The 26,451-nt window shown below is 41.0% G+C and overlaps 1 protein-coding gene across 4 annotated transcripts in view; it reads right to left on the minus strand.

Annotated features, from left to right (window-relative positions):
- slc12a3 (solute carrier family 12 member 3) overlaps positions 1–26,451 on the minus strand; it is a 75,547-nt gene that overhangs the window by 40,852 nt on the left and 8,244 nt on the right. For 3 of the 4 annotated variants that reach the window (XM_063066760.1, XM_063066759.1, XM_063066758.1), the window contains exons 6-13: positions 23,330–23,440; positions 16,777–16,888; positions 14,619–14,749; positions 13,045–13,129; positions 8,045–8,199; positions 6,206–6,313; positions 2,881–3,004; positions 1,486–1,587 (exon numbers count right to left, since the gene is read on the minus strand). In XM_063066760.1, the coding sequence (XP_062922830.1) occupies positions 1,486–1,587; positions 2,881–3,004; positions 6,206–6,313; positions 8,045–8,199; positions 13,045–13,129; positions 14,619–14,749; positions 16,777–16,888; positions 23,330–23,440 (928 nt within the window). The remainder of the gene's footprint in view (positions 1–1,485; positions 1,588–2,880; positions 3,005–6,205; positions 6,314–8,044; positions 8,200–13,044; positions 13,130–14,618; positions 14,750–16,776; positions 16,889–23,329; positions 23,441–26,451) is intronic. The other variant, XM_063066761.1, reaches the window with a different exon arrangement.

A 26,451-nucleotide genomic window follows, 5' to 3' on the forward strand; every position in this document is an offset into this window, starting at 1 on the left:
AAAGGTTTGTTACTCAAAATTCATATTTTCTCTCCAAATCCCAATTATAATCATGGCTTATGAACCATTGATGCTTTGGCCGTATCGCAGAGTCAGCTAATAGTCAAAGGAAGGAAGGAGACTTCAAAGAATGGTTCACTTGGATGTAAGCCAAAGTGGAATGTATGCAACACACATCAAAGTTGCTGGCGAACGCAGCAGGCCAGGCAGCATCTGTAGGAAGAGGTGCAGTCGACGTTTCAGGCCGAGACCCTTCGTCAGGACTAACTGAAGGAAGAGTGAGTAAGGGATTTGAAAGTTGGAGGGGGAGGGGGAGATCCAAAATGATAGGAGAAGACAGGAGGGGGAGGGATAGAGCCAAGAGCTGGACAGGTGATAGGCAAAAGGGGATACGAGAGGATCATGGGACAGGAGGTCCGGGAAGAAAGACAAGGGGGGTGGGGGACCCAGAGGATGGGCAAGAGGTATATTCAGAGGGACAGAGGGAGAAAAAGGAGAGTGAGAGAAAGAATGTGTGCATAAAAATAAGTAACAGATGGGGTACGAGGGGGAGGTGGGGCCTTAGCAGAAGTTAGAGAAGTCGATGTTCATGCCATCAGGTTGGAGGCTACCCAGACGGAATATAAGGTGTTGTTCCTCCAACCTGAGTGTGACTTCATCTTTACAGTAGAGGAGGCCGTGGATAGACATGTCAGAATGGGAATGGGATGTGGAATTAAAATGTGTGGCCACTGGGAGATCCTGCTTTCACTGGCGGACAGAGCATAGATGTTCAGCAAAGCGGTCTCCCAGTCTGCGTCGGGTCTCGCCAATATATAAAAGGCCACATCGGGAGCACCAGACGCAGTATATCACCCCAGTCGACTCACAGGTGAAGTGTTGCCTCACCTGGAAGGACTGTTTGGGGCCCTGAACGGTGGTAAGGGAGGAAGTGTAAGGGCATGTGTAGCACTTGTTCCACTTACACGGATAAGTGCCAGGAGGGAGATCAGTGGGGAGGGATGGGGGGGACAAATGGACAAGGGAGTCGCGTAGGGAGCGATCCCTGCGGAATGCAGAGAGAGGGGGAGAGGGAAAGATGTGCTTAGTGGTGGGATCCCGTTGGAGGTGGCGGAAGTTACGGAGAATAATATGTTGGACCCGGAGGCTGGTGGGGTGGTAGGTGAGGACCAGGGGAACCCTATTCCTAGTGGGGTGGCGGGAGGATGGAGTGAGAGCAGATGTACGTGAAATGGGGGAGATGCGTTTAAGAGCAGAGTTGATAGTGGAGGAAGGGAAGCCCCTTTCTTTTAAAAAAAAAGACATCTCCCTGGTCCTAGAATGAAAAGCCTCATCCTGAGAGCAGATGCGGCGGAGACGGAGGAATTGCGAGAAGGGGATGGCATCATTACATCTTCATGGTTTATTTATTTGGTTTTACATGTTGCCAAAAATCAATATAAAATAATTACAAAACATTTTGTGAAACAGGAAATGAGAGCTTGCCTGGGGAGTTGGTAATCGACGCATGGAAGCAGCTAAAATTGATGAGAGCGTAGGAGCACAGGAAAAAGTTGGAGATAATTGGAGCTATTGTGTTCAGTTCCGCTGCATGAAAAGAAAACATGTCAAGGTTACAAACACTTGTAGGCGATCTTTACAGTACATTGCTTATTATCCTTTAATGTATTCACATATTGACACATTGCGCAATTTCCGAGAATTAGACATGGACCTTTTCTGTGCTGTACGACTCTATGTCTTGCATTTTGTCAAACACAACTTGGGACTATAATCAAAAATGCAGTCAGTCCGTTTAAGCATGAGCAAATTCCCTCTCCAACAATCCATTTTGTTAGAAATTTACAACGATAACATCCTGCAATTAAGATGCTAACTTGCAACTCCTGGCAAATTACATACAATATTTTTTGCTTTGAAATAGTTTGCTTGCCCTATCCACAGATTCTGATAAAACACTGCTTCTTGCTGTACCCGGTGACCCTGTGACCTGTCTCAGACGCCAACATCAAGCTGTCTTTCAGGAGGGTGAACCCACGCCAGGCCACAGGTGGAGAACCTGGTTGGGCTCTGAAAACTGGCAGGGTACTCAAACATTTTCAATCTTACATTGCTACAGTTGGAAGTTCCCACCTGCTTCAAAAAGGCAACAATTATACCAGTGCCAAGACGACCAGCGTGAGCTGCCTTAATGACTTGGTTATGGCTAGAATTAACACCCGTCTCCACTGCAATTTGCGTATCATCACAACAGGTCTACGGCGGACAATCTCATTGGCTCTTCACACAGCCTTGGATCATCTGGACTATACAATATACCTACATCAGGATGCTGTTCATTGACTCAACTTAACATTTAACACAATCATATCTACAGTTCTGATTGAAAAACTCCAGAACCTGGGTCTCTGTACCTTCCTCTGCAAATGGATCCTTGACTTCCTAACCTGTAGACCATTATTAGTGCAAATCAGAAATAACTCCTCCACCCCACTGACAATCAACACTGGCGCACCTCAGGGACGTGTGCTTAGCCCACTGCTCTACTCTCTCTACATCCATGACAGCGTGGCTAGGCACAGCCTGAATGCCATCTATAAATTTGCAAATGATAAAACTATTGTTGGCAGAATTTCAGATGGTGACAAGAGGGTGTACAGAAGTGAAATACATCAACTAGCACACACACATACATCCCCTCTATTATTATGCCAGTGATATTAAATATGATTCTGATCATGTATACAAATTAAAAGCACATGATTCTTCTTAATGTACATATATACACACACACACACACACACACACACACACATATACATATATGCCTCCCTAGTCTAAGACTGGAATAAAAACATTCAGATTGATGCTGGCTCTTACCAATAAGAATGAAAGCAATAGCAATGAAGTAGGTGAGAAGGTAACTGTAGATGGGCTCGTTATTCTTCCCATAACCTTTTCCAAAGACACCAATACCAGGGTAAAGGTTGTCCTTGCACAGGCACTGTTGGGAAACACATGTAAGAACATCAGTTTAATCAAGTCTTTGCTTTACACAATACATTTGTATAGTTAGACTTGATAAATACAGTGGAATCTGGTTAATTAGGCCATTGGTTAATTGTGGCAGTTGCTTATTTGTGACACCTCTTGAAGAGCAAAAACTAATCAAGAAAATAGGATGGATTCCCTTCATTTATTTGGCACACTATGAAGCTTAATTGGGACAGGAAACTGTTGCTGAACAATTTCTAACTAGTGTCAGTCATATGCACGTCATGTGGTCGTTAGACACTATACCATGCTTAGAGCAAACAGTTTTTAAACAGCATCAGTTTCATGTGTATGTGTTCAAAAAGCACTGAGCGTTGTCCTGATAGTTGGCGAGATATAATCGGTAGAACAATTCTGAACTGCTTTGCTCACTGCTGTTTCAAGCATTCAGGCTCAGAGATGCCAAAAATGACCGGGAGTGAAAATGAAATGATTTCACTACTTAAGCAAGTTAAGCACCATGAAGAATTTGAAGGTATCATCACGAATGTTACAAAGAAAATGAAGATTTGGAGGATGCAATTGATGACAGCATTGTATGAAAGCAGTCCATTATCTGCACTAATTTGTTTATTTATAGTCAATCAAAAGAACACAACAGTGTACACTGGATGATTTCCTCCATCAATAACTATTAGGAACTAATACAATGTTTTATAGTACTGTAGTAGGATTAGTAGTGCTCCAATTTGTTCTGTATTTCATTTAAATAGAAAATTTGTTATTCAGTTAAACTGCACTTTGCCTTTTTTTGTACATTTTAATAAAACTTTGGCTAAGTTGGGCATCCACTTAATTGGGCCAAAACGTTCTGGGTCCAATATGTCCCAATTAACCAGAATCCACTGTATTGGACAAGAACTTTTTCACGTTCATTAATATATAGTGAATTAACAGATTAAAATCTCAAAAGATCAATATGAAAAAATCTGCTTATTAACATTAACTCAACCCTCAAAACTATTTAGTCTAAAACTGTATATTATTTTTAAATGTAAAAAAAAGCAATTTAAAGACATCACCTTTTTTCAATATTCTCGCGTTTGCTTGCAGCTTATAAAATTATGTGGGGGCAGAGGGGAGGAGAATAGGCTGTAGGATATTATGCTCATTGTCTACCAGAAGTTACCTCACTATGGCACTGCATCTGTTATTAATGAAGTATCCCTTCCAGTCTATGCATGTATGCTTTTAAACAAACCATGTAAAACAGCTGCTCACAGTGTTAAAATAGGGAGCACGTTGGAAAGCAGCATCCACCATCAAAGGCCCAAGCCATGTAGGCCATGCTTTCTGCTCGCTACTACCACTGAGCACAAGATACAGGACTCTTAGGTCCCACACCAACAGGTTAGGGAACAGTTCATATCCTACAACCATCAGGTTTCTGAACCAGTGTGGATAAATTCACTCACCTCTACTATGAACTATTTCTACAACCTATGAACTCATTTTCAAGGGCTCTACAACTCATGTTCTCTGTGTTATTTATTTACTTTTTATTTGCACATCTTCTTTCACATTTTGGTTGTTCGTCAGCTTTTATTCATGTATAATTTTCATAAATTCTATTGTATTTCTTTATTTTCCTGTAAATGTCAGCATGAAAATGAATCTCAAGGTACCAAATAGTGACATCTACGTACTTTGATAAGAAATTTACTTTGACTTTCCATTGGTTTCAGGAGCAATCACAGAATACCTGTTTGGGAACAGGCTATTTTATAGTCTGCCCAATTTTATTTACTGATAGCAAGGAAAATTGGGCAGGGAGTAAATCAGGCTGTCGTTTCTCTATCACCATGTACCTGTCCCAAATAAACTTTAGCCTCAATTTTCCTTCATTCTAATTCCACCATTTATTTCTGTGAACCAATATCCCTATAAATAGTGTTTTCCCCCTAATTAAAATAAAAATTATTGTCTGGTGCAAAATAAAAATGAGAACTTGCACCATATGACAAGGATATTGCAGAGAAATGTTAGCAAATGTCAGCAAGTTTGAGAATGTAAGATGGAAAATGATTTTGATAGTGATACAAACTACAGGATGATAGTGGTGATATGATGGGCAGAGCATTGGCAGGTAGATTTAAATCATGACAACTGTGAGGTGATGCATTTTCAGAGGACGAAGGAAAGTACAATACACAGTGAATGGTAGGGCTCTTGGGAGTATTGAGAATCAGAGAGGCCTCAGCATTCAAAAATCCATGAGGGTAGCAACGTAGGCAAGAAAGATTATGAAGTACATGTGATGATTGCCTTCATTAGCTAATCTAGCTGAGTAGGAGGGATTGCATTTTGAGAAAATATATAAGGGTAACAGGGAATGATAGGACCCTGAGGAGTGTTGTAACATTGGGTGATCTAGGATTCCTGAAAGTGGCATCACAGGGAAATGTGGAGGTGAAGGCAGCTTCCAGCACACTGACCTTCATTAGTCAGAGCATTGAGTATAGAGGTTGGAGTACATGCTGCACTTGTACAAGGCGAGGCTGCAGTTGAAATATTATTTTCAGCTTTGATCAACCTACCTTTTGAAAAATAGTATTAACGTGGAAGGAATAGGGAGTAGATGTACGAGGATGTTGCTAAGACTTGAAGGACCGAGTTAAGGAGAGAGGTTGTGCTATTTTCATGGAATGTAGAAGAATGAGGGATAATTTTATAGAGGTGGACAAAATCATGTGGGACATAGGGTCAATGTGCAAGTCTTTTTCCCAGGGTTGGGGATTCAAGGACCAGAAGGCACTGGTTTAAATTAAGAAGGGGAGAGATTTAATACCAATGAGCTGCCAGAGCAAGTGGTTGGGGCAGATACATTAACGTTTAAAAGGTACTTGGGACAGGTACATGGATTTTAAATGTCTATAAGGAGCATTGTGTAGAGAAAACTGTTTTCCCATGCATCATTGATGAAGAAACCTCAGACACAAAGGGCAACCTATGCCAGCAAGGAGTTGATTGAATATATGGAACACTGAAAAATTACTTGAGAAAGGGCATTCAGACAAAGTAAATAAAATAGATTTCAATCAATTGTAGGTGAAGTCTAATGTTCAAAAGTTAACTTTAACCAATCATCTTTGAACATTTCTGGGATGTACCAGAGTGATGTTAACAATGGCATTAACAAAATGTGTAGTACCTGGAAGACTTTGGGTGCAGACACAAGGCAAGCAAGAGCTGAAGACAGAGTAGCTCCAAAGATCCCAGCCGTAATCAACGGTGCAAACCCAGACACCATGCTCATAGTCTTAATAAATAAAAAAGAGAAACGACTGATATTTTAACAGCTACTGAAATTATGTTAATTGTCATGAACATTGTCGTTAATGTTAAACAGGATAGACGAATGACCCCAGCATAACACTAAGAGTGGAGAACTTGTAGATGTCCAGAAGAGAAGGATAATTCCATCAAGTCAATTATATCTCATATCCTATTGCTTCAATATCTCATCCTTAAAAAGTGAAGGAAAACATTGTTGACACTACAGTGCTTACAGAGAGAGTATTCTGTCAATTCTATTCAACTCAATGCAATGAGTTCACCAAAATGAATTATACATTTGTATGAAGCAGAAAAAGCCAATATGAAGAGGAGGACATGATTCTACAAGGGGTACAAGAACAGATTTGGGAGCATATGTGCCTATTCTTTGGAAAAGACAGGATAAAGAAAATGGTTAAAAATGCATACAGGCTTGATAAAAGAGGCAAAGAGCAAGGAAGTCGAACCAATTTCCCCCGGGGTCAATAAAGTATGACGACTACTACTACTACTACGACTAAAAAGTCATGAGGAACTTTTATAAAACATTAATTTGATCAGTAATGGATTATTACGCCCGGTTCTGGTCAGCACACTTTAGGGAAGACTTGATGGCTTTGTTAGATGGGGCAAGTTTTGTTGTTTTTTTTTATACATACGGCACGGACTAGAAGGGCCGAGATGGCCTGTTTCCGTCCTGTAATTGTTATATGGTTATACATAGAAGAGTGGTAGTGCTTGGAACAGGCTGTCTTAGCATTGCACTAACCACTACACTACCCACCATTTATCAATCTGCTCATTATGACTGGTGAGGTCCTCCCTGCCTTTGCTTTCACAAGGGATTCTGCAGGTATCGGAAATCTGGAGTAACACGCACAAAATGCTGGAAGAACTCAGCAGGTTAGGAAGCATTCATGGAAAGTGAACAAAAGAGTTGATGTTTCCGGCCAAGACCTTTCAAACAGGACTCGGATGGAATGTGTTACCTGCTTGGTTGGCATGCTCCCCATCAGAAATAAAATCGCACTCCACCACAGGTATATTGTGGCTGCTTTGTTATCATCAATAAAATATACTATGACTTTCACAACACCTTCTGAATTGAAGTCCTTTACATCTTGAAAGACGAGGGCAACAAATGCATTGAAAGGTTCCCTTCAAGACATATATAGCTGTCTTAAAAAGTTTTACTGTTTCATTAGGTCAAAGTTCTGGAACTCTTTATCTAGTTGCTCTGAGGAAGTCCTTTCAACATGGGAACTGCAACAGTTTCAGATGGTTAATTAATCAAAAGGTTAAGTAGTCTTGCAGAGTAGACTCAACGGGCTGAATTCTGCTCCTAAGTCTTATTACCTGAGAGAAGCCACAAGGATTTTTGGCTCCCATAATCACTATTTACTTGTTTTTTGCCATTTACACGATGTTCTTTTTCTTTGCATGTTGGGGGTTCGATGTTTTTGTTGAACAGGTTCCATGGTGTTTCTTCGTTTCATGGCTGTCTATGGGAAGCCGAATCCAGGGTTGTATACTGCATACATACTTTGATAATAAATGTACTTTGAATATATGGGAATGAAGATCCCATGCACACCCTTCTACTCTTGATGTGTGGAATTTAAATAGACTGTTACACTTTGCATGTTTCACATTTTAAAGCAAAAAATAGGTTTATGCAAATACAAATGTAAATGCTTTGCTGAATTAATTTTACCTGGTAGTTGTTAATGAGCCCATATTGACAAGTACCGGTCTGTATGCAGTCAGTGAAGTTCCATCCATAGCGACAGGCAATGCCTTCACAATCCATTGACCCAGTAGCTATGGTGTCATTCACATTACCAGAAGCATCAAGTACCACACAAGATCCTAAAACAAAGGACAAATGGAGTTGTTTTAAGATACCTAAATGTATTCACTCATCAATGTCACATCCTGAACAAAAGATTGCAGGTTTAATGATGGACTCAGGGGAAATCTTATTTGAAGGGATGCAGGGCTGTAAGGTAGAGGATATTCCCTTGAAACCACAATTCTTACTTTGTCATCATATATGTGAGAGAATCTCATGAGCAGAATCAAAGTTCAAATTAAATTTATTATCAAGGTACATATATTCACTATATACAACCCTGAGATTCACTCCCTTGGGAACATACTCAACAAATCCAATAACCATAATAGAATCAATGAAAGACCACACCAACAGGGCAGACAATCAGTAGCAGAAGACACTAAACTGTGCAAACACAAAGAGAAAAAAAAGAAATAATCATAATAATAAATAAGTAATAAACAGGAAACATGAGATGAAGAGTTCTTGAAAGTGAATCCATTGGTTGTGGAAACATTTCAATGATGAGTCATATGAAGTTGAGAGAAGTTATCCCCTCTGGTTCAAGACCCTGATGGTTGAGGAGTAATAACTATTCCTGAACCTGGTGGTGCAGGTCCTGAGGTTCCTGTACCTTCTTCCTGATAGCAGCAACGAGAAGAGAGCATGACCTGGGTGGTGGGGGTCCCTGATGATGGATGCTGCTTTCCTGCAAAATAGCCACTTATACATGTGCTCAACAACAGAAGCTTAGAAAAGATCAGATCTCTAAAGCAAAGACTTGGTTGGCCCAGCATCATACTGTCACACACTGGCTTGATGCATGTTCCACTGATTCTTCTCACCTTTCCCCAGGGCTTTACAAACATGAGCTTTTACAACCTTTGTGTGTCTGTATCATATGATGATCGTGGATTGGCTATCAGATGTTTGTACCCCTGGTCAAATCTACACACAATCTCTATTTATAGGAAAGAAACTCACAGCAAGGAACAAGGAAAGTATAATTCCCATGAAACAAAATGGCTGAAAAATCAGTGTTAACTCGAATAGACCTATAAATGCACTGAAGTCAGAGTCTTTTTACAATGATCTTCCTCAGACAACCAAGGTTGTGCGGGGACACATAAGGCCACTGTAAAATTACTTTCATTAAGAGGCATTCTTGAGATATACAAAAACATGAATTAGTAAAGTAGGCTACATGAGATGGCCCATGTTTTATCAAGGTCTCCTTGTGGACATTTATTATTTGGGGGAGGGGCTGATTAGTGGGGCAGGTTGCCAGAAGTTCTTGGATAAACTTCTACAGCAAACACTTAAAGCTAATATGCTGGTTCAGCAGCTTATTAAGGGAACAATACAATTATACGAGGGTTTGAGTATAGGGGTAGGGTGGAGAGGGGGGAAGAGATTGTTTGCTTTAATTGTATAGCAAGCAGTTGCAATTGTCTTTAGATTATATATGAGTCTGCTCTTCCTACTGAAGACAAGATGCATCTGTGATAGAGGGAGTGCATAAAGTATTCAACAGATTGATTTCTGGGAAAACAGGAGAGATTAAGCAGACCAGACACTACCTCGAACCTTAGAAGAATGAAAAGGAATGTCGATGAAACAAACAAAATTCTTAGGGGGTTGAGGTGGAGAAGTTTGACACAATAGATGCAGAATTGACTGGTTGTCTAGAACCAGGTGCTGATGACTGCTGAACTAACCCAATTCATAATAAAAGCAAAAACATTGTTGCAAGAAAATCAATGTTGAATGTAACAAGGTCCTCACTGACAACCTTGTAACTCAAACCAAACAGACCCACGGAATGTCCACAGTTGCTGGGTTGCCCTGGAATTCCATCATGATTAACATCTTTGAGAAGACTCTTGGGCACTCTACCAGAATTGGTTTGATAACAGTGACCTGGAGATCCAAGTGAAGATTAACCACAACTGCAAAGTGATCTTGGACTAGAAACTTCACCACCCAACAAGAGAAGGTCAAGATCAGACGTAACACATGACCTAAAGAACACACTGTGTGTGGAAAGAGGCAGTGCAGAAACACAGTGATAGCCATGACACAGCTTGATACCTCAGTGCTGTCAAAAGATATCAATAGCCCAAACACCTCTGAGCCCACTCTGCTAAGAGCCAAGAACAGAGGTGAACTAAAGGACAGTACGGCAGACAGCATTCATTGTATGAAACCAAACCGTCCATGATTTCATCCCGCAACAGCCTTTCCTGTTCAGTTTAAAAAGACCATACGCCAACCGATAATCAATGAACAAAGATCCCACTGTATTCCAGTTGAAGTTCTATATTTTGGCAGCAAGGAACCTCAGTCAAATTCACAACTGCATTGTCCTTAGCTGGAAAGATGAGGATATGCTGTGGAACAGGAAAGCCATTCGAACCATGATCATCTCCGAGAATTTTGAGGCAGAGCAGGCACATATTTCAGAACAACAGAACAAGAAAAATGTAGGGTTTAGCATCAACCACTGTACATGGCCATTACTGACCTCACTGAATCTTCTAATTCAGTTACTAAAGAGGTACTTGTTCAGCATGTCAAGGACACTCAAGTGTAATCTGAATGTTGAAGGTGCCAACTTTGACTAAAGTGAAGTGCCATCTCTTCATTTAGATGGAAAATATTTTCTTCTGCACTATTTGCATTCAGACCCAGTGTCCTGCCAATGTTATGCCTCAGCTAAAACAGATGAATTACTCATTTATCTTATTGTCATTAGGGAAATACATTTGTAAAATAATTGTTATTTATGCTCAGCTAACAAGAATTCCACAACATGAACTGAATTCATTGTGGGGTGTGTTGGGAAAGTTACTGAGAGGCGCCGTATAAATGGAAGTTCCACCTACCAAAGGTGCTGTTTGCCATTTTATCTGTGCTAGAAAAACACTCAATAAGCAGCAATGCAAGAGTCTACAATCAATAATTCAAAATTTTTATGCTAGAATAGTTATCAGTAATTAAGTTAACTTCAAATTAAGTTAGAAACATAGAAACCCTACAGCACAATACAGGCCCTTCGGCCCACAATGCTGTGCCAAACATGTCCTTACCTTAGAAATTACCTATGGTTACACATAGCCCTCTATTTTTCAAAGCTCCATGTACCTATCCAGGAGTCTCTTAAAAGACCCTATTGTATCTGCCTCCACCACCGTCACCCCATTCCACGCGTCCACCACTCTCCGTGTAAAAAAACTTATCCCTGACATCTCCTCTGTACCATCTTCCAAGCACCTTAAAACTGTGCCCTCTCGTGCTAGCCATTTCAGCCCCGGGAAAGAGCCTCTGACTATCCACATGATCAATACCTCTCATTTTCTTGTATACCTCTCATCCTCCGTCACTCCAAGGAGAAAAGGCCGATTTCACTCAACCTATTCTCATACGGCATGTTCCCCAATTCATACTTTTTTAACTTACGTTATTTGTTGTATTTTTTTTCATGGTAACACGTTGAAGCTGCACCCTAACATGCTGGTGGAGAGAGTTTTATTTGGGTTTTTAGCGCTGGAAATGGCTACATTCGGACACGTCTCATTAGCGAGGCAGCAGTATGGTCGAATTGTTTATTCCAGGGACCAGCTGATTGCGCTTATACTGGCCGGTTTAGCGAGCAGAGCGGCGGACACCCCGGCTGAAACCTGGAGGAAAACACACAGAGGATGCAGAGGGGGATCAAAAAGAGGAAAGAGGGCTGGGTCGAGACAACAGAGACTTATGGAGAAGAGGAGTTCAGTGGGTAATAAAATGGACGAGTTGACGGTGCTAGCCAGGAGTCAGAGAACATTTCAGGAGAGCAGTGTTATGTGTTTTACTGAAGCGTGGCTGCATGTGGACATACCCGACCAAAACTTTTCCATGGAGGGCTTCCAGACTGTTCGGCTGACCGGAAGTGCACTGAGAGCGGTAAGCGTAAAGGAGTTGGGGGCTTGCTGTTCTGGTTAACAATGGATGGTGCAATCCTGGTCATATTACAATCAAGGAACGTGTTTGTAGCCCAGATATTGAACTTTTTGCTGTTGGACTCCGGCCATATTCCACCGAGATACAACACTGGGCGTCATGGGAGGTTCTTCCTGCCTGTGGCCATCGAACTTTGCAGCTCCTTCTGTGGAGGGTCAGACACCCTGAGCCAATAGGTAGGTCCTGGACTTAATTCCATCTGGCATAGTTTGCATATTGTTGTTTGATTGTTTGTGGTTTTTGTATTGCTATATTTATGCTCTATTCTTGGTTGGTGTAGCTGTAACGAAACTCAATTTCCCTCGGGATCGATAAAGTATGTCTATGTCTATGCAACATTCTTGTAAATCTCCTCTGCACCCTTTCTATGGCTTCCACATCCTTCCTGTGGTGAGTCAGCCAGAACTGAGCACAGTACTCCAAGTGACATCTGACCAGGGTCCTATATAGCTGTAACATTACCTCTTGGCTCTTGAACGCAATCCCACGATTGATGAAGGCCAATGCACCGTATGCCTTCTTAACCACAGAGTCAACCTGTGCAGCAGCTTTGAGTGTCCTATGGACTTGGACCCCAAGATCCCGCTGATCCTCCACACTGCCAAGAGTCTTACCATTAATACTATATTCTGTCATCGTATTTGACCTACCATAATGAACCACTTCACACTTATCTTAATTAAGTTAATAATTAGTAATCAATAATTAAGTCAAACAATATAAGCAACTTTAAAAAAATGGGACTGGATCATTTGTACTAATCAGCTTTAAATTAAGGAGAGTAAATAGCATATACGCATTTTAATATCAAAAGCAAGCTTAGGTACTGTATAGCAATGTGATAAATGGTAAATAAAAAACTGTCCGATATAACTTACCAATAGTGACAGAAATTATAAGGTAGGAAAGTGCTGTCCAAAAAATGGCAAACAAGGTTCCCTTGGGGATGGCTACAGCAGGATCCTATGAGTGAAGTGCAATGGGAATAAGGCTAAGTGACACATTGGGAGACAAATGACTACAGGCAGAATAGAACATTGACTTATTTCTGTATCACCAATAACCCAGTATTTTTATCTTTGAAATTCCATTTTTGTCCACATTTAAAGATAGCTCAGTAAGAACATATATAATACATTCTGTAAGTATTCACTTTGAATTGTCAATCATAATCCAATTAAAAATTTCCTACACATTAGTACCAAATATAGATAGCAATAATAAGAGTGGAGTTTGAGTGTCCCATTATAAATTATTGTTACTACTCCTGATTTAGACAAATGGCACTGAAAATGAGTTTAGAGAACTTGTGCAGATGAAAGACAAATTTGGTTAACAGATAGAACACATTTGAAGACTGATGGAGTGTTGCATTTAAAATAAGAACATTAGATAATATTAACTAGCAACCATGGTTGCTTAACTAATTGCTCAAAACTGCTGTGAAATATCTTCTGTTTTTAAGAATTAAACCCACACAACCTGGTTGTATTTGATTGACTTGGGTTCCAATAGGTATCAAGAACTTGATTTCACCTTCTTGCATTTCGAAGATGACCTGAATGTATTTGAACTGCTGGTTGGTTCAAGGTCAGTTCAGATCTCAAGTAATGACAATTTCACAATTAACCTTCTACTTGGCTTCAAGTTTGGTAAGTGAATTCAAATGAAATAATGTAGATTGAAAAATCATTTGCAGGTTGGTTCTATCATACTTGAAATGACCGTTGTCTCTATAAACAGGTCCAGCCTTGTTTAGCTCAATTCATCCTGTCTTGTGTTGCTTTCTCAATAGATTATATTCATTCTACACAGGCATACTTTAACTACGATCCCTTCCAAAGCAGAAAGGCCTGAAAAATGTTTTTCAAAAATAATTTATCAGTTTTACCCTGAAACTAATCATTTCCTTCCAGCTGTAAGAACAATGAGGGATTGAAGTAGATTGATTTTTATATTTGGCTCAGTTCAGGGGTGCGTTTCAGTCATTATTAATGTTTGGGCAAACTAGGCGTTTTGCTTTTGCTTAATTTAAGAAAAAAAAACTTTGGGCTAAGCATTAAATGCCTGTTCTCATAACAAATCACAACTAAACCTGCATATTCATGACATTCAATAGTGTCCATATTTTTCATTATTTTTTGCTCACACCTCCTGAATTAGTAACTCACTGGTGAACTCTACTACAATTACACAAACAAATATGAACGGTCAAAAGTCAATGCACAAAATCTTAAAGCAAACACATAGTTGTTATAAAATGCTACCAATACAACATGAAGAACATAAAACCAGAATTTCCCTCCAGGCCACTGGTATATCCTCCTGATAAAAAACAAGAAAATGAGCTTTACAAAAATTACAAAAGGGAGCATTATGTTCACATCAACTGCACATCATTGAGACTTGAGGAAACCATTCCTCTGTATTAAGCCATAACATTTTGAATTACCTTCAAGTCACCGGAGATGTTTGCACCTGCCAGGATCCCAGTCGCAGAGGGGAAGAAAATGGAAAACATGCCAAAGAATGATGCATCCTTACCTCGCCAGTTGGGCAAAAAGTTTTGGGCAAAAATATCACCTGCAAAGCAAAATCAGCGCCAAGGGTTGAACCAATTCATTCCCCACATACTTTAATGGAAAATCAAATTCATTTTGTTTTCTGATGAATGCCATACTGGATACTGCTACCAATTGTAAAACGCTAAGAAACTGCAAAATTGCTTGCAATAGTTTGGAGTTACCAAGATGACAGCAATATAATAAGCTATTCAAAGAGTGGATTTTAGCAGCAGAACCATCCAAATAACAAGCTTACTTATTACCATTTGTGGTTCCAAGGTAGTCAAGCTGAGGAGTGGCAATGGGGACAAGCTCCCACTACCTAAAAGTGCTCCTCGTGGCATGCGCCTCAAATAGCCTCTGACAACCAAGTCCAACTCCTGGCCTTCTCGTGTGGCTTAGCCTCTAAGCCCGGCGGAACAGTTTCTACTGACAGGAGAAGGGGTGAAGGCAGGTCCTGATGCCTTAAAACCAGTGCTTTGGGTAGATGGAGCTCAGCAGCTTGGGAAGGCAGTCCATCTAAGAGAGGGAAAACTCTTATTTCAAACCACTGCTGCCTTGCGGCCATACCCACTCATGGGAAAGGCTACGGGAGTAAATCCTCAGGACAAATTCGGAGCTGGAGTCCCTAAGGCAGTCCAATATTGCCTTCAACCTCGTTCTGACAACTCCTGCGACAACACTGGTGCCAAGCTGTATCGGTCCTTGCCCTTCCCTTGGACAACATCGGTGTCGTGGAGAGGGGAGACTTGCTGCATGGGCAACTGCCGGTCTTCCATACAACCTTGCTCAGGCCTGCGTCCTGGAGGGGACACTTTAGACTTTGCAGGCGCAGATCCAAGGTCTCACGAGACTAACGGATGTCACCACCACCATTTGTGCCCTCTCTCAAAAAAGCAGTCCACCCGCCCCACCTATTTCCATTTACCCTTACATCTCCTCTCTTGGTGTCCTTCATCTGCTCTTGATTGCCAATTATCTACACTAGGGGCAATTTACCATCAGCAAATATTTGGCACGTGGGTGGAAATCAGAGTATCCCTGAAGAAACTCACGTGGTCATGGGGGAGAATGTGCTAACTCTGCACATACAGCACTGAGGTCAGGATCAAAACTGGGCTGCTGACACTGAGGAAGACAGCTTCAATCTGAAATCACTTATTTTACCCACTGCACTCAGTGAACAGAGAAGAATACATTTAAAACTACAGATTTGAAAGTTAAATTCATTAAAGCACTCTGGTGCTGTATTGGAAAACTGAATTCTAAACTCTTAAAGTTGCATGGCATACCCTACCCCCACAATGTCTGGGCCATGCATCTCAAATTACATTTCCCTGTGCTCTCCTGAAGGCATTAACTTAATTGAAGGGTTCATTTAATTTTGCTGTATTTGAGTATATTCCCCAATTTCCACTATTGTTCATAAGCATAAACAAACATTGTCAAAAATATTAATTCACAGGAGTCAAGGAGAACGAGTGAAGATTTCATTGATGGACAGTATACAAAATTATGAGGGGTATAGATAAGGTTTATGGTGGCAAGCTTTTTCCACTGAATTTGGATGAGACAAGAACTAGAGGTCATGGGTTAAGGGTGAAAGGTGAATTGTTTAAGAGAAACACGAAGGGAGACTTCTTCGTTCAGAGGATGGTGAGCTGCCTGCACAAGTGGTGGATGAAGGTTCTATTTCAACGTTTAAGTGGAATTTGGATAGGTACATAATGGGTATGAAGGGCCATGGTCTGGGTGCAGGTTGATGGGACTAGGCAGATCAACAGTTCAGCATAGACTAAATGGACCAAAGGGCTTGTTTCTCTGCTGTAGTGTTCTGTAGCTATGACTCTAACCACCAGATATAATGAAAGACAATGAGCAGACGGGAGGTCTAGAGCTACAGGTAACATCAAGTACTAAAATATCATGTTAAAAGGCTGCTTAATAAGTTGGCCATACTTAAATTTAGAGGAAATAATTGACTGTGATTTTGCAATTATAAAACATAGTTTAAAAATAAGCCACCTCACCAACCATCCTACGAACCTCGATAACTGAAGAAGCCTTTGGCCTGTTTCTCCACTGACGGTGGGATAATTGTCCCCACAATGTAATTTGCAAGGGACACGAGGATCACAAAGAAGAAGCCAACTTGTGCCTATCAGGAGGAAAAATAGAGGAGGGTTTGCTGTGTAATAAAAAAGTTAAGGTGTGATTTAATTTTGCTCCTGTTCACTTGTATTCCTTTTGCAGCACACTGCTCACCATCATTTGTGAGTACACAGAACATCGGTTTTGACAAAATAAATAGCCCTTTCATTTGGTGACGGCTGTTAAATACCCAATCCTCATTCTGTTGCTTAAAAGCTAAGAGGAGGCCATTATGTGGAACCATCAAACCTTGCTACATTATCCCTTGCTTTCCCTCCCTGGATGAGATTTATTGCTTCAGCAACCTGAATAAAAGTATTTTTAAAATAACATTTGAGTTGCAAGGAGAGACTCGATAGGCAGGGGCTTATTCCCCAAGGGACCTTAGAGAGGTTTATACTATCATAAAGGGCACAGATGAAATAGATTGTCACAGTCTCTTTCTCAGGGTAGCTGAGTCTAAAACTTCAATTCCCAGGATCCTCCCTGAATTACTTCCAATTTTTTCCTCAAATAAGGGGACCAAAATTGCTTGAAGGGCCGTAGATGTGTCTCACTCTTACATAGTTGCAGTTAGAAGCTTCTCTACTTTTATATTCCAATCCTCTTGAACTAAAAGCCAACTCTTTCTTGCCTGCTGCAGTCGTGCATTGCCTTTCTGTGTTGTGCACAAAGACCCACTAATTTCTTTATGCTGCAGATTTTTGCAGTTCTTCTATTAAATACTGTTCCTTTATTTTTTCCAAAATTAACGATTTCACATTTGTTCCACATTCCATTCACCAGTTTTTTTTGCCCAATGTTGTATCAATCTCTCTCTATAAACTGTGTATCCTCCTTGCAGCTCCCTTTTGCACTTATTTTCCGTTGTCTGCATATTTGCTTCTTTTTAGTTCCTTCCTATGTGCAATCAATATATATTCTAAACAGCTGTGGCCCCACCACTAGTTATTGTTTGTCATCCTGAAAGTGACTCCTTTTCCCCACCAGCTATTTCCCACCTGTGAGCCAAACCTCCATCCATGCTGACATCCAATAATACAGGTTCCAAACTATGACTTAAACTTTTGTGAGATATCTCGTTGAATGGCTTCTGAAAGACTAAATGCAATGCATCCATTGGTCCACTCTGATTGAAACTTCTCAAAAACTCAAATACAGGTCTCTCAGAGGGAGAGCATTTTGGAGATAGTGATCACAATTCTATCTCCTTTACCATAGCATTGGAGAGGGATAGGAACAGACAAGTTAGAGAAACACTCAATTGGAGTAAGGGGAAATATGAGGCTATCAGGGAGGAACTTGAAAGCATAAATTGGAAACAGATGTTCTACAAGTATGTGGAGAGCAAGAGGATAAGACGTGAGAGAATAAGACCAATCAAGTGTGGCAGTGGAAAAGTATGCATGGAACCAGAGGAGACAGCAGAGGTTCTTAATGAATACTTTGATTCAGTATTCACTATGGAAAAGGATCTTGGTGATTGCAGGGATGAATTACAGCAGACTGAAAAGCTTGAGCATGTAGATATTAAGGAAGAGGATGTGCTGGAACTTTTGGAAAGCATCAAGTTAGATTAGTCACCAGGACCGGATGGGATGTACCCTAGGCTACTGTGGGAAGCGAGGGAGGAGATTGCTGAGCCTCTGGCGATGATCTTTGCATCATCATCAATGAGGACAGGAGAGATTCCAGAGGATAAGTTGATGGAGAAGATCCTGAGAGGCAGGATTTATGAACATTTGGAGAGGTATAATATAATTAGGAATAGTCAGCATAGTTTTGTCAAAGGCAGGTCGTGCCTTATGATCCTGATTGAATTTTTTGAGGATGTGACTGAACACATTGATGAAGATAGAGCAGTAGATGTAGCCTATATGGATTTTAGCAAGGCATTTGATAAGGTACCCCATGCAAGGCTTATTGAGAAAGTAAGGAGCCATGAGATCCAAGGGGACACTGTTTTATGGATCCAGAACTGGTTTGCCCACAGAAGGCAAAGAGTGGTTGTAGACGGGTCATATTCTGCATGGAGGCCAGTGACCAGTGATGTGTCTCAGGGATCTACTCTGGGACCCCTACTCCTTGTGATTTTTATAAATGACCTGGATGAGGAAGTGGAGGGATGGGTTAGTAAATTTGCTGATGACACAAAGGTTGGGGTGTTGTGGATAGTGTGGAAGGCTGTCAGAGGTTACAGCGGGACATTGATAGGATGCAAAACTGGGCTGAGAAGTGACAGATGGAGTTCAACCCAGATAAGTGTGAGGTGGTTCATTTTGATAAGTCAAATATGATTGCAGAATATAGCATTAATGGCAAGACTCTTGGCAGTGTGGAGGATCAGAGGGATCTTGGAGTCTGAGTCCATAGGACACTTAAAGCAGCTATGCAGGTTGACTCTGTGGTTAAGAAGGCATACGGAGCACTGGCCTTCATCAATAGTGGGATTGACTTTAAGAGCCGAGAGGTAATATTGCAGCTATATAGGACCCTGGTCAGACCCCACTTGGAGTACTGTGCTCAATTCTGGTCGTTTCACTACAGGAAGGACGTGGAAACCATAGAAAGGGTGCAGAGGAGATTTACAAGGATGTTGCCTGGATTGGGGAGCATGCCTAATGAGAATAGGTTGAATGAACTTGGCCTTTTCTCCTTGGAGCGATGGAGGATGAGAGGTGACCTGATAGAGGTGTACAAGATAATGAGAGGCATTGATTGTGTGGATAGTCAGAGGCTTTTTCCCAGGACTGAAATGGCTAGCATGAGACAGCATAGCTTTAAGGTGCTTGGAAGCAGGTACAGAGGGGATGTCAGGGGTAAGTTTTTTTTGTTTTTTTTTACGCAGAGAATGGTGAGTGCATGGAATAGGCTGCTGGTGATGGTGGTGGAGGCGGTGGAAACGAGAGGGTCTTTCAACAGATTCCTGGATGGATATGTGGAGCGTAGAAAAATAGAGGATTAGGGGTAAACCTAGTTAGTTCTAAGGTAAGGACATGTTTGGCACAGCTTTGCGGGCTGAAGGGCCTGTATTGTGCTGTAGGTTTTCTATGCTTCTATTTGTCGGATATGATTTCTCCCTCAGGAAGCCAAGACCACTCTGCTTAATTCACTAATGTGTTTTCCTTTCCTCAGTCGTGCTGATATTATTTGCTTAATAATTGATTTGAACATTTTCTCCACAGTAGATATTAGGCTCAACAAACAATCTGCTGGAGGAACTCAAGTGGGCTGAGCGGCATTTGTGGGAGGAAGGGAATTGTTGATGCTTCAGCTTGATACCCTGCATCAGGATCCCTGTGTTCTGATTCAAGGGTTTCAACCCAAACATTAACAATTTCTTTCTTCCTCAGATACTGCTTAACTCCAAAAGGTCATAAGAAATAGGAGCAGAATTAGGCCATTTGGCCCATCGAGTCTGCTCTGCCATTCAATCATGACTGATCCTTTATTCCCTCCTCAGCCTCAATCCTTTGCCTTCTCCCTGTACCCTTTGATGCTGTGTTCAATCGAACCTATCAAGCTCTGCCTTAAATACACCCAGTGACCAAGCCTCCATAGCCACCTGCGGCAATAAATTCCACAATTCACTAGTCTCTGGATAAAGAGGTTTCTCCGCATCTGTTTTAAATGGACGGCCCTCTATCCTGAACCTGCACCTTCTTGTCCTAGACTCCCCCCTACTACTCTGTCTAGGCCTTTCAATGAGATCTCTCCCTCATCCTTCTAAATTCCAGCCAGTACAGACTCAGAGCTATCAAACGTTCCTCATATAACCCTTTCATTCCCGGAATCATCCTTGTGAACCTCCTCTGAACGTTCTCCAATGCCAGCATATCTTAGACGAAGAGCCCAAAACTGTTCACAATACTCAAGGTGAGGCCTCACCAATGCCTTATAAAGCCTCAGCATCACACCCCTGCTCTTGTATTCTAAGCCTCTTGAAATGAATGCTAACATTGCATTTGCCTTCCTCACCACTGACTCAGCCTGCAAGTTAACCTTTAGGGTGTTCTGCCCGGCGACTCCCAAGACCCTTTGCATCTCAGATCTTTGGATTTTCTCCCCATTTAGAAAATGGTCTGCACATTTATTTCTTCTACCAAAATGAATGACCATGCATTTTCCAACATTGTATTTCATTTGCTACATTCTTGTCCATTCTTCTAATCCAAGTCCTTCTGCAGCCTACCTGTTTCCTCAGCACTACCTGCCCCTCCACAAATCTTCATTTCATCTGCAAACTTGGCAACAAAGCCATCTATTCCATCATCTAAATCTTGATATTCAGCATAAAAAGTGATCCCAACTCTGACCCCTGCAGAACACCACTAGTCACTGGCAGCCAGTCAGAAAAGGATCCTTTTATTCCCACTTCCTACCTCCTACCAATCAGCCAATACTCTGACCATATTTCCTGTAACGCCATGGGCCCTTAACTTGGAAAGCAGCCTCATATGTGGCACCTTGTCAAAGGCCTTCTGCAAGTCGAAATATACATCATCCACTGATCCCCTTTATCTATCCTACTTGTAATCTCCTCAAAGACCTCCAACATGTTCGTCAGGGAAGATTTTCCCTTAAGGAGACCATGCTGACTTTGTCCTATCTTGTCCTGTCTCACCAAATACTCCATAACCTCATCCTTAACAATTGACTCCAACATCTTTCCAATCACTGAGGTCAGGCTAATTAGTCTATAAATTTCCTTTCTGCTGCCTTCCTCCTTTCTTAAAGAGTAGAGTGACATTTGCAGTCTTCCAGTCCTCTGGCAATGATTTTTGAAAGATCGTTACTGATGCCTCCACAATCTCTGTCGCTACCTCTTTCAGAACCCTAGAGTGCAGTTCATCTGGTTCAGGTGACTTATGTACCCTTAGGTCTTTCAGCTTTTTGAGCACCTTCTCCCTTGTAATAGTAACCACTCCCTCCTCTTCTCTCACACCCTTCGATATCTGGCACACTGCTAGTGTCTTCCACAGTGAAGACTGATGCAAAATACTCATTTAGTTCACCTGCCATCTCCTAGTTCCCTGTTATTATTTCTCTGGCCTCATTTTCTAGTGGTCTTACATCCACTCTCACCTCTCTTATTTTTTTACATACTTGAAAATGCTTTTTCTATCCATTGATATTGTTTGCTACCTTGCTTTCATATTTCATCTTTCCCCTTCTAATGATTTGTTTAGTTACTCTTTGTAGGGTTCTAAAAGCTTCCCAATCCTCTGTCTTATCAGTAATTTTTGCTTTGTTATATGCCCTCTTTTTGCTATTACATTAGCTTTGACTTCCCTTGTCAGCCACAGTTGTATTATTTTATTATTTGAGTACTTCTTCCTTTTTGGAATACATCTATTCTGCACCTTCCTATTTTTCCTAGAAGCTTACACCATTGCTGCTCTACTGTCATCCCTGTCAGCATCTCCTTCCAATTTACTTTGGCCAACTCCTCTCTCATACCACTGTAATTCTGCTATATCAGACTTTATTTTCACCCTGTCAAATTTCAAGTTGAACTCAGTCATATTGTGATCACTGCCTCCAAAGGGTTCTTTTACCTTAAGCTCCCTAATCGCCTCAGGTTCATTACATAACACTCAATCCAGTATAACTGATCCCCTAGCAGGCTCAACGACAAACTGCTCCAAAAATCCATCTCGTAGGCATTCAACAAACTCTCTCTCTTGAGATCCACTTCCAACCTGATTTTCCCAATCGACCTGCATGTTGAATTCTCCCATGACTATCATAACATTGCCCTCTTGACACACTTTTTTAATTTCCTGCTGTAATCTGTGGTCCACGTCCCAGCTACTGTTAAGCGACCTGTACATAACTGCCATCTGGGTCCTTTTACCCTTGCAGTTTCTCAACTCAACCCACAAGGATTCAACATCTTCAGATCCTATGTCACATCTTTCTACTGATTTGATGCCATTCTTTACCAGCAGAGCCATACTGCCCCCTCTCCCTACTTCCTATCTCGCTGATACAACATATAACCTTGGACATTCAGCTCCCAAGTACAACCATCCTTCAGCCATGATTGATAACCACGTCATAACTGACTATCTGCAATAGTGCAACAAGTTCATCCACCTTATTTCTTATACTCCATGCATTGAGATATAACATTTTTGAGTACTATATTTGCTATCCTTTTTGATTCTGCATCCCCTATGCACAGACACTCACCCTGAGTTCCTGAGCAAATTGTTTGTTGCTCCAGATTCCAGCATTTGCTTTCCTTGTATTTCGGAAGATATTTGGTTAGTTGACTGACAACTACTTTTTCAAAATCTCCCTTTGTGAGTAAAAGTATGCACTAGCAGTTTTCCAATTCTCTGGTAATTCTCCAAAATCTAAGATTTCTTTTTGGAAAATTACAACTATGGTAGCCGGATTCTACGTGAGCACATTTGTGTGAAGTTTGTTTCTGTGACTTTACCTTTGCTTCCCATTCCATCCCAGCCAGTGAAATCCCGAGCAGCACTGTAACTGTTATGACTCCAATAATCCGGATATCATTTGTGGGATCCACAATTGTTGCACTGTGCTCCTGTTAAAAATAAATCTAAATTAACGGGAGTTCCACACAAAGGAACAAGAAATCATAGAAAAATTAAGAATGCAATTTTAGATACTGTGGAATAATTTTCTTACCCAGTTAATAACAAAGGCATTGCTTAAATTCAGTACATATGATTTCAGTTTAGAACTACTGGGACTTCTGGAAACAAAGTCAGCTGTATACAACTGCAAAAGAATACCATAGATAATTCTGCTAGTTTTTTTTGGCAAGAAATGAAACTATGAAGCCTGAAAATTGCCAGTTGTTCACAGTGACTACTTACCCATGTAAATGTCAGAAGATACATGCACCCAAAAGTGGAAGGCCAAACCATGCTAATGGATTCTGCACAGACTCCAGCGCATAAACCTTCTGCAGTTTCCTAGCATTCGGACCATGAGTTCACTTATTTCAAGGAGATTTTATAGCAGTGAGGAAGAATGCCAGGATAAGGTAAGTTACAATTTTACCTTTCACTGCACTATATTTTTAAGTTCATTTTTGGTGATATCAGATCTCTTTTTTAAGAAAGGATGGAGGATCAGGATCAACTTCATCGGTAATATATATTTGTGCAGTAGGATTTTGCTGTAGTGCATTGGCACGACATACATCAAAACAACATTCAACAATTATAAATAATAAAGAATTATATAAAAATAAGGCTAGAGGTTAAAGTATGCAATAAAAATGGCTTTTAAAATTTCTCATTGTACAGTTCATTTTACTATAGTTTTCTAAAGTTTCTGATTAAGAAAAATTTAAAACAAAGATAGATGGCATATCTTGAAAAAGTAATCAGCCTCCACAACTATTTTCACATTTTACTGTCTCATTTTCTAAATGTAAAATATAGTGAAGTAGGATTTTTTGAAGCTAATCTACAGAATATTGTGCATCATGTCAAATCAAAAGGAAAATTCCAAAACCTTCAACAATTTACTAAAAATTGAAAACCACAATTGTGAGGCTAAAAAAAGTATTGATCCCCTTTGCAATGACTAAGCTGACTTTCCTCAAGTGCAATATACGTATCACCAAGTGTGGACAGCAGTCTTTAATTAACAAATCCTGGTGAAAAATACAGTTTCAATTTGTGGCCAAAAATAAGCTTAATCTTTTGATTTGGTATGAGCAGAACCCTCTGTGACACAAACTTTGAAATAGCACCCCATACCATTTAAACAAACTAGTGATTTTACAGTTTCCTGAAAGATTCTGTGAACTTGACTCTCAGGAACGCAGCACCTTGCAGGCAGATGAATGTTGGCTATCGCTATCGGAAGAGAGAGCCCCGATTAAAGCATCAAACCAGATTAAAGTATAAAGGCCCAAGAACAGAAAGGAACCAATGTTCAACCCCATTACTCCGTACCAGCTTAGATCCCCCACCTGAACCCATTCTGTCTGCCTGTGTTTAACCTGTCTCCCTCTCTTCTTGCTACTATCATCAGGCAGAAGGTGTAGGAGTCTTGGGTCCATGCTGCCAGGTTCGGGTCCACTGTAGCTCATATTCTCAGTATTACTTGTTTACTTTTTTCTTATTATTCACATGATTAGTCATTTACACATTAGATGTTTGTCTTTTTTTTTCTTGGATTCTCTTTTATTTCTTTGTTTTCTTTTGGCTGCCTGCATGAAATCTCAAAATTGCATATGGTATACATATTTGGATAGTTAATTTATTTTGAACTAGACAACGGGGTGACCAGAAGTTGGGGCACTTTTTGAGAGAAGGGTAGTGCAGTCTGATGTGACCAGAATGAACATTAAATTTTCCTGTATGCGATTGGTATCGCTTTGCTTTGGAAACTGAAGTAGAAAATCTCAGTTTATAAAAGAAGAACGACGCATAGCAAAGTGAATACAGCTCCTCCTCGTTTAACGAAGGACATTTTTGATGGCATCATTTCTGGTTTATCCGCCACCTTGTCCCTCTCGCTGTTATTCTGGAGACGTGCATTCCTTTCATCCCCCGTTTCTTCATCTCTTCTGCTGTTTGTTCTTTGTCTCTGATCCTGGAGACGTGCATTTCTCTGTCTCTTCCTCTCTCCTCCTCCAGTGGCTGTTTTTGTCATTATGGAGACGTGCAGCCCTTTCTTCCCCCATTTCTTCAGCTCTTCTGCTGTTTGTTGTTTGTCTCTGATCCTGGAGATGTGCATACCTGTCCTCCTCTGTCTCTTCATCTCTCATCTTTTTTTGTCCTGACTCTTTGATCCTGGAGTTGTGCGGCCCCGGCCTCATCGGATTCTTGTTCTCTCCCTCTCCTTGTTGCTTCCCGATGACGTTTGGTGTCATCTCTTGACCATAATGTCCCCCTTCCCTTTCCACGCAGCATAATTAGGCTGACCATTTTTTTTTTACCCTAATGCTGGATAGAAGATACGAAGCACTAACACCAAAGGATGCTGATTCTTGATGATGTGGTTGGCGCTCTCCTAAATGGACGTGATATAGTCACCGCTGTCCTTTGACTGCAGCAAAGGGTTTTATTGGTGTCTCGAAGTACGTCATTACAATAAGATTTAAATGTCTCTTATTGATGGGTAGCAGTTAGATCTGTCCCAATCCTGCACACGCTGATGGTGGTTAGCAGAATGTGACCCCTCGAAACAGAGCTGCCCTGCCCTTTTGCTCCAGTAGGTGTCGCTGCTGAGGCTGGCCGTGCGCATGCGTCGGGCTGTCACGTCCCGATTTCCATGATGGCCGATCGGCTCTCAGGTCAAAGCCAGCCTGCTGATTTTTGGCGAATGAGCAATTTTATACAAATACATAACTCTGAACTTTGCCTGCATTCTATAAGTTAGCGCATTTTAATTCGATTTAGCCAAAAGAAGTGCCACTGTAATGCACTGTTTGCACTAATTGGGGGTCACAAACAGATGGAGCATGAGAGTTTTAGTAGTATATAGACTAAGCAACTGACTATTACTCTCCGAGGAGAATAAGATAAATTCTGCTGTCCTTAGGTAGAAAGAACCTGTGATTTTCTCCAACGT

The sequence above is a fragment of the Mobula hypostoma genome, chromosome 14, assembly GCF_963921235.1.
Source record: "Mobula hypostoma chromosome 14, sMobHyp1.1, whole genome shotgun sequence".
Taxonomy (NCBI): Eukaryota; Metazoa; Chordata; class Chondrichthyes; order Myliobatiformes; family Myliobatidae; genus Mobula; species Mobula hypostoma.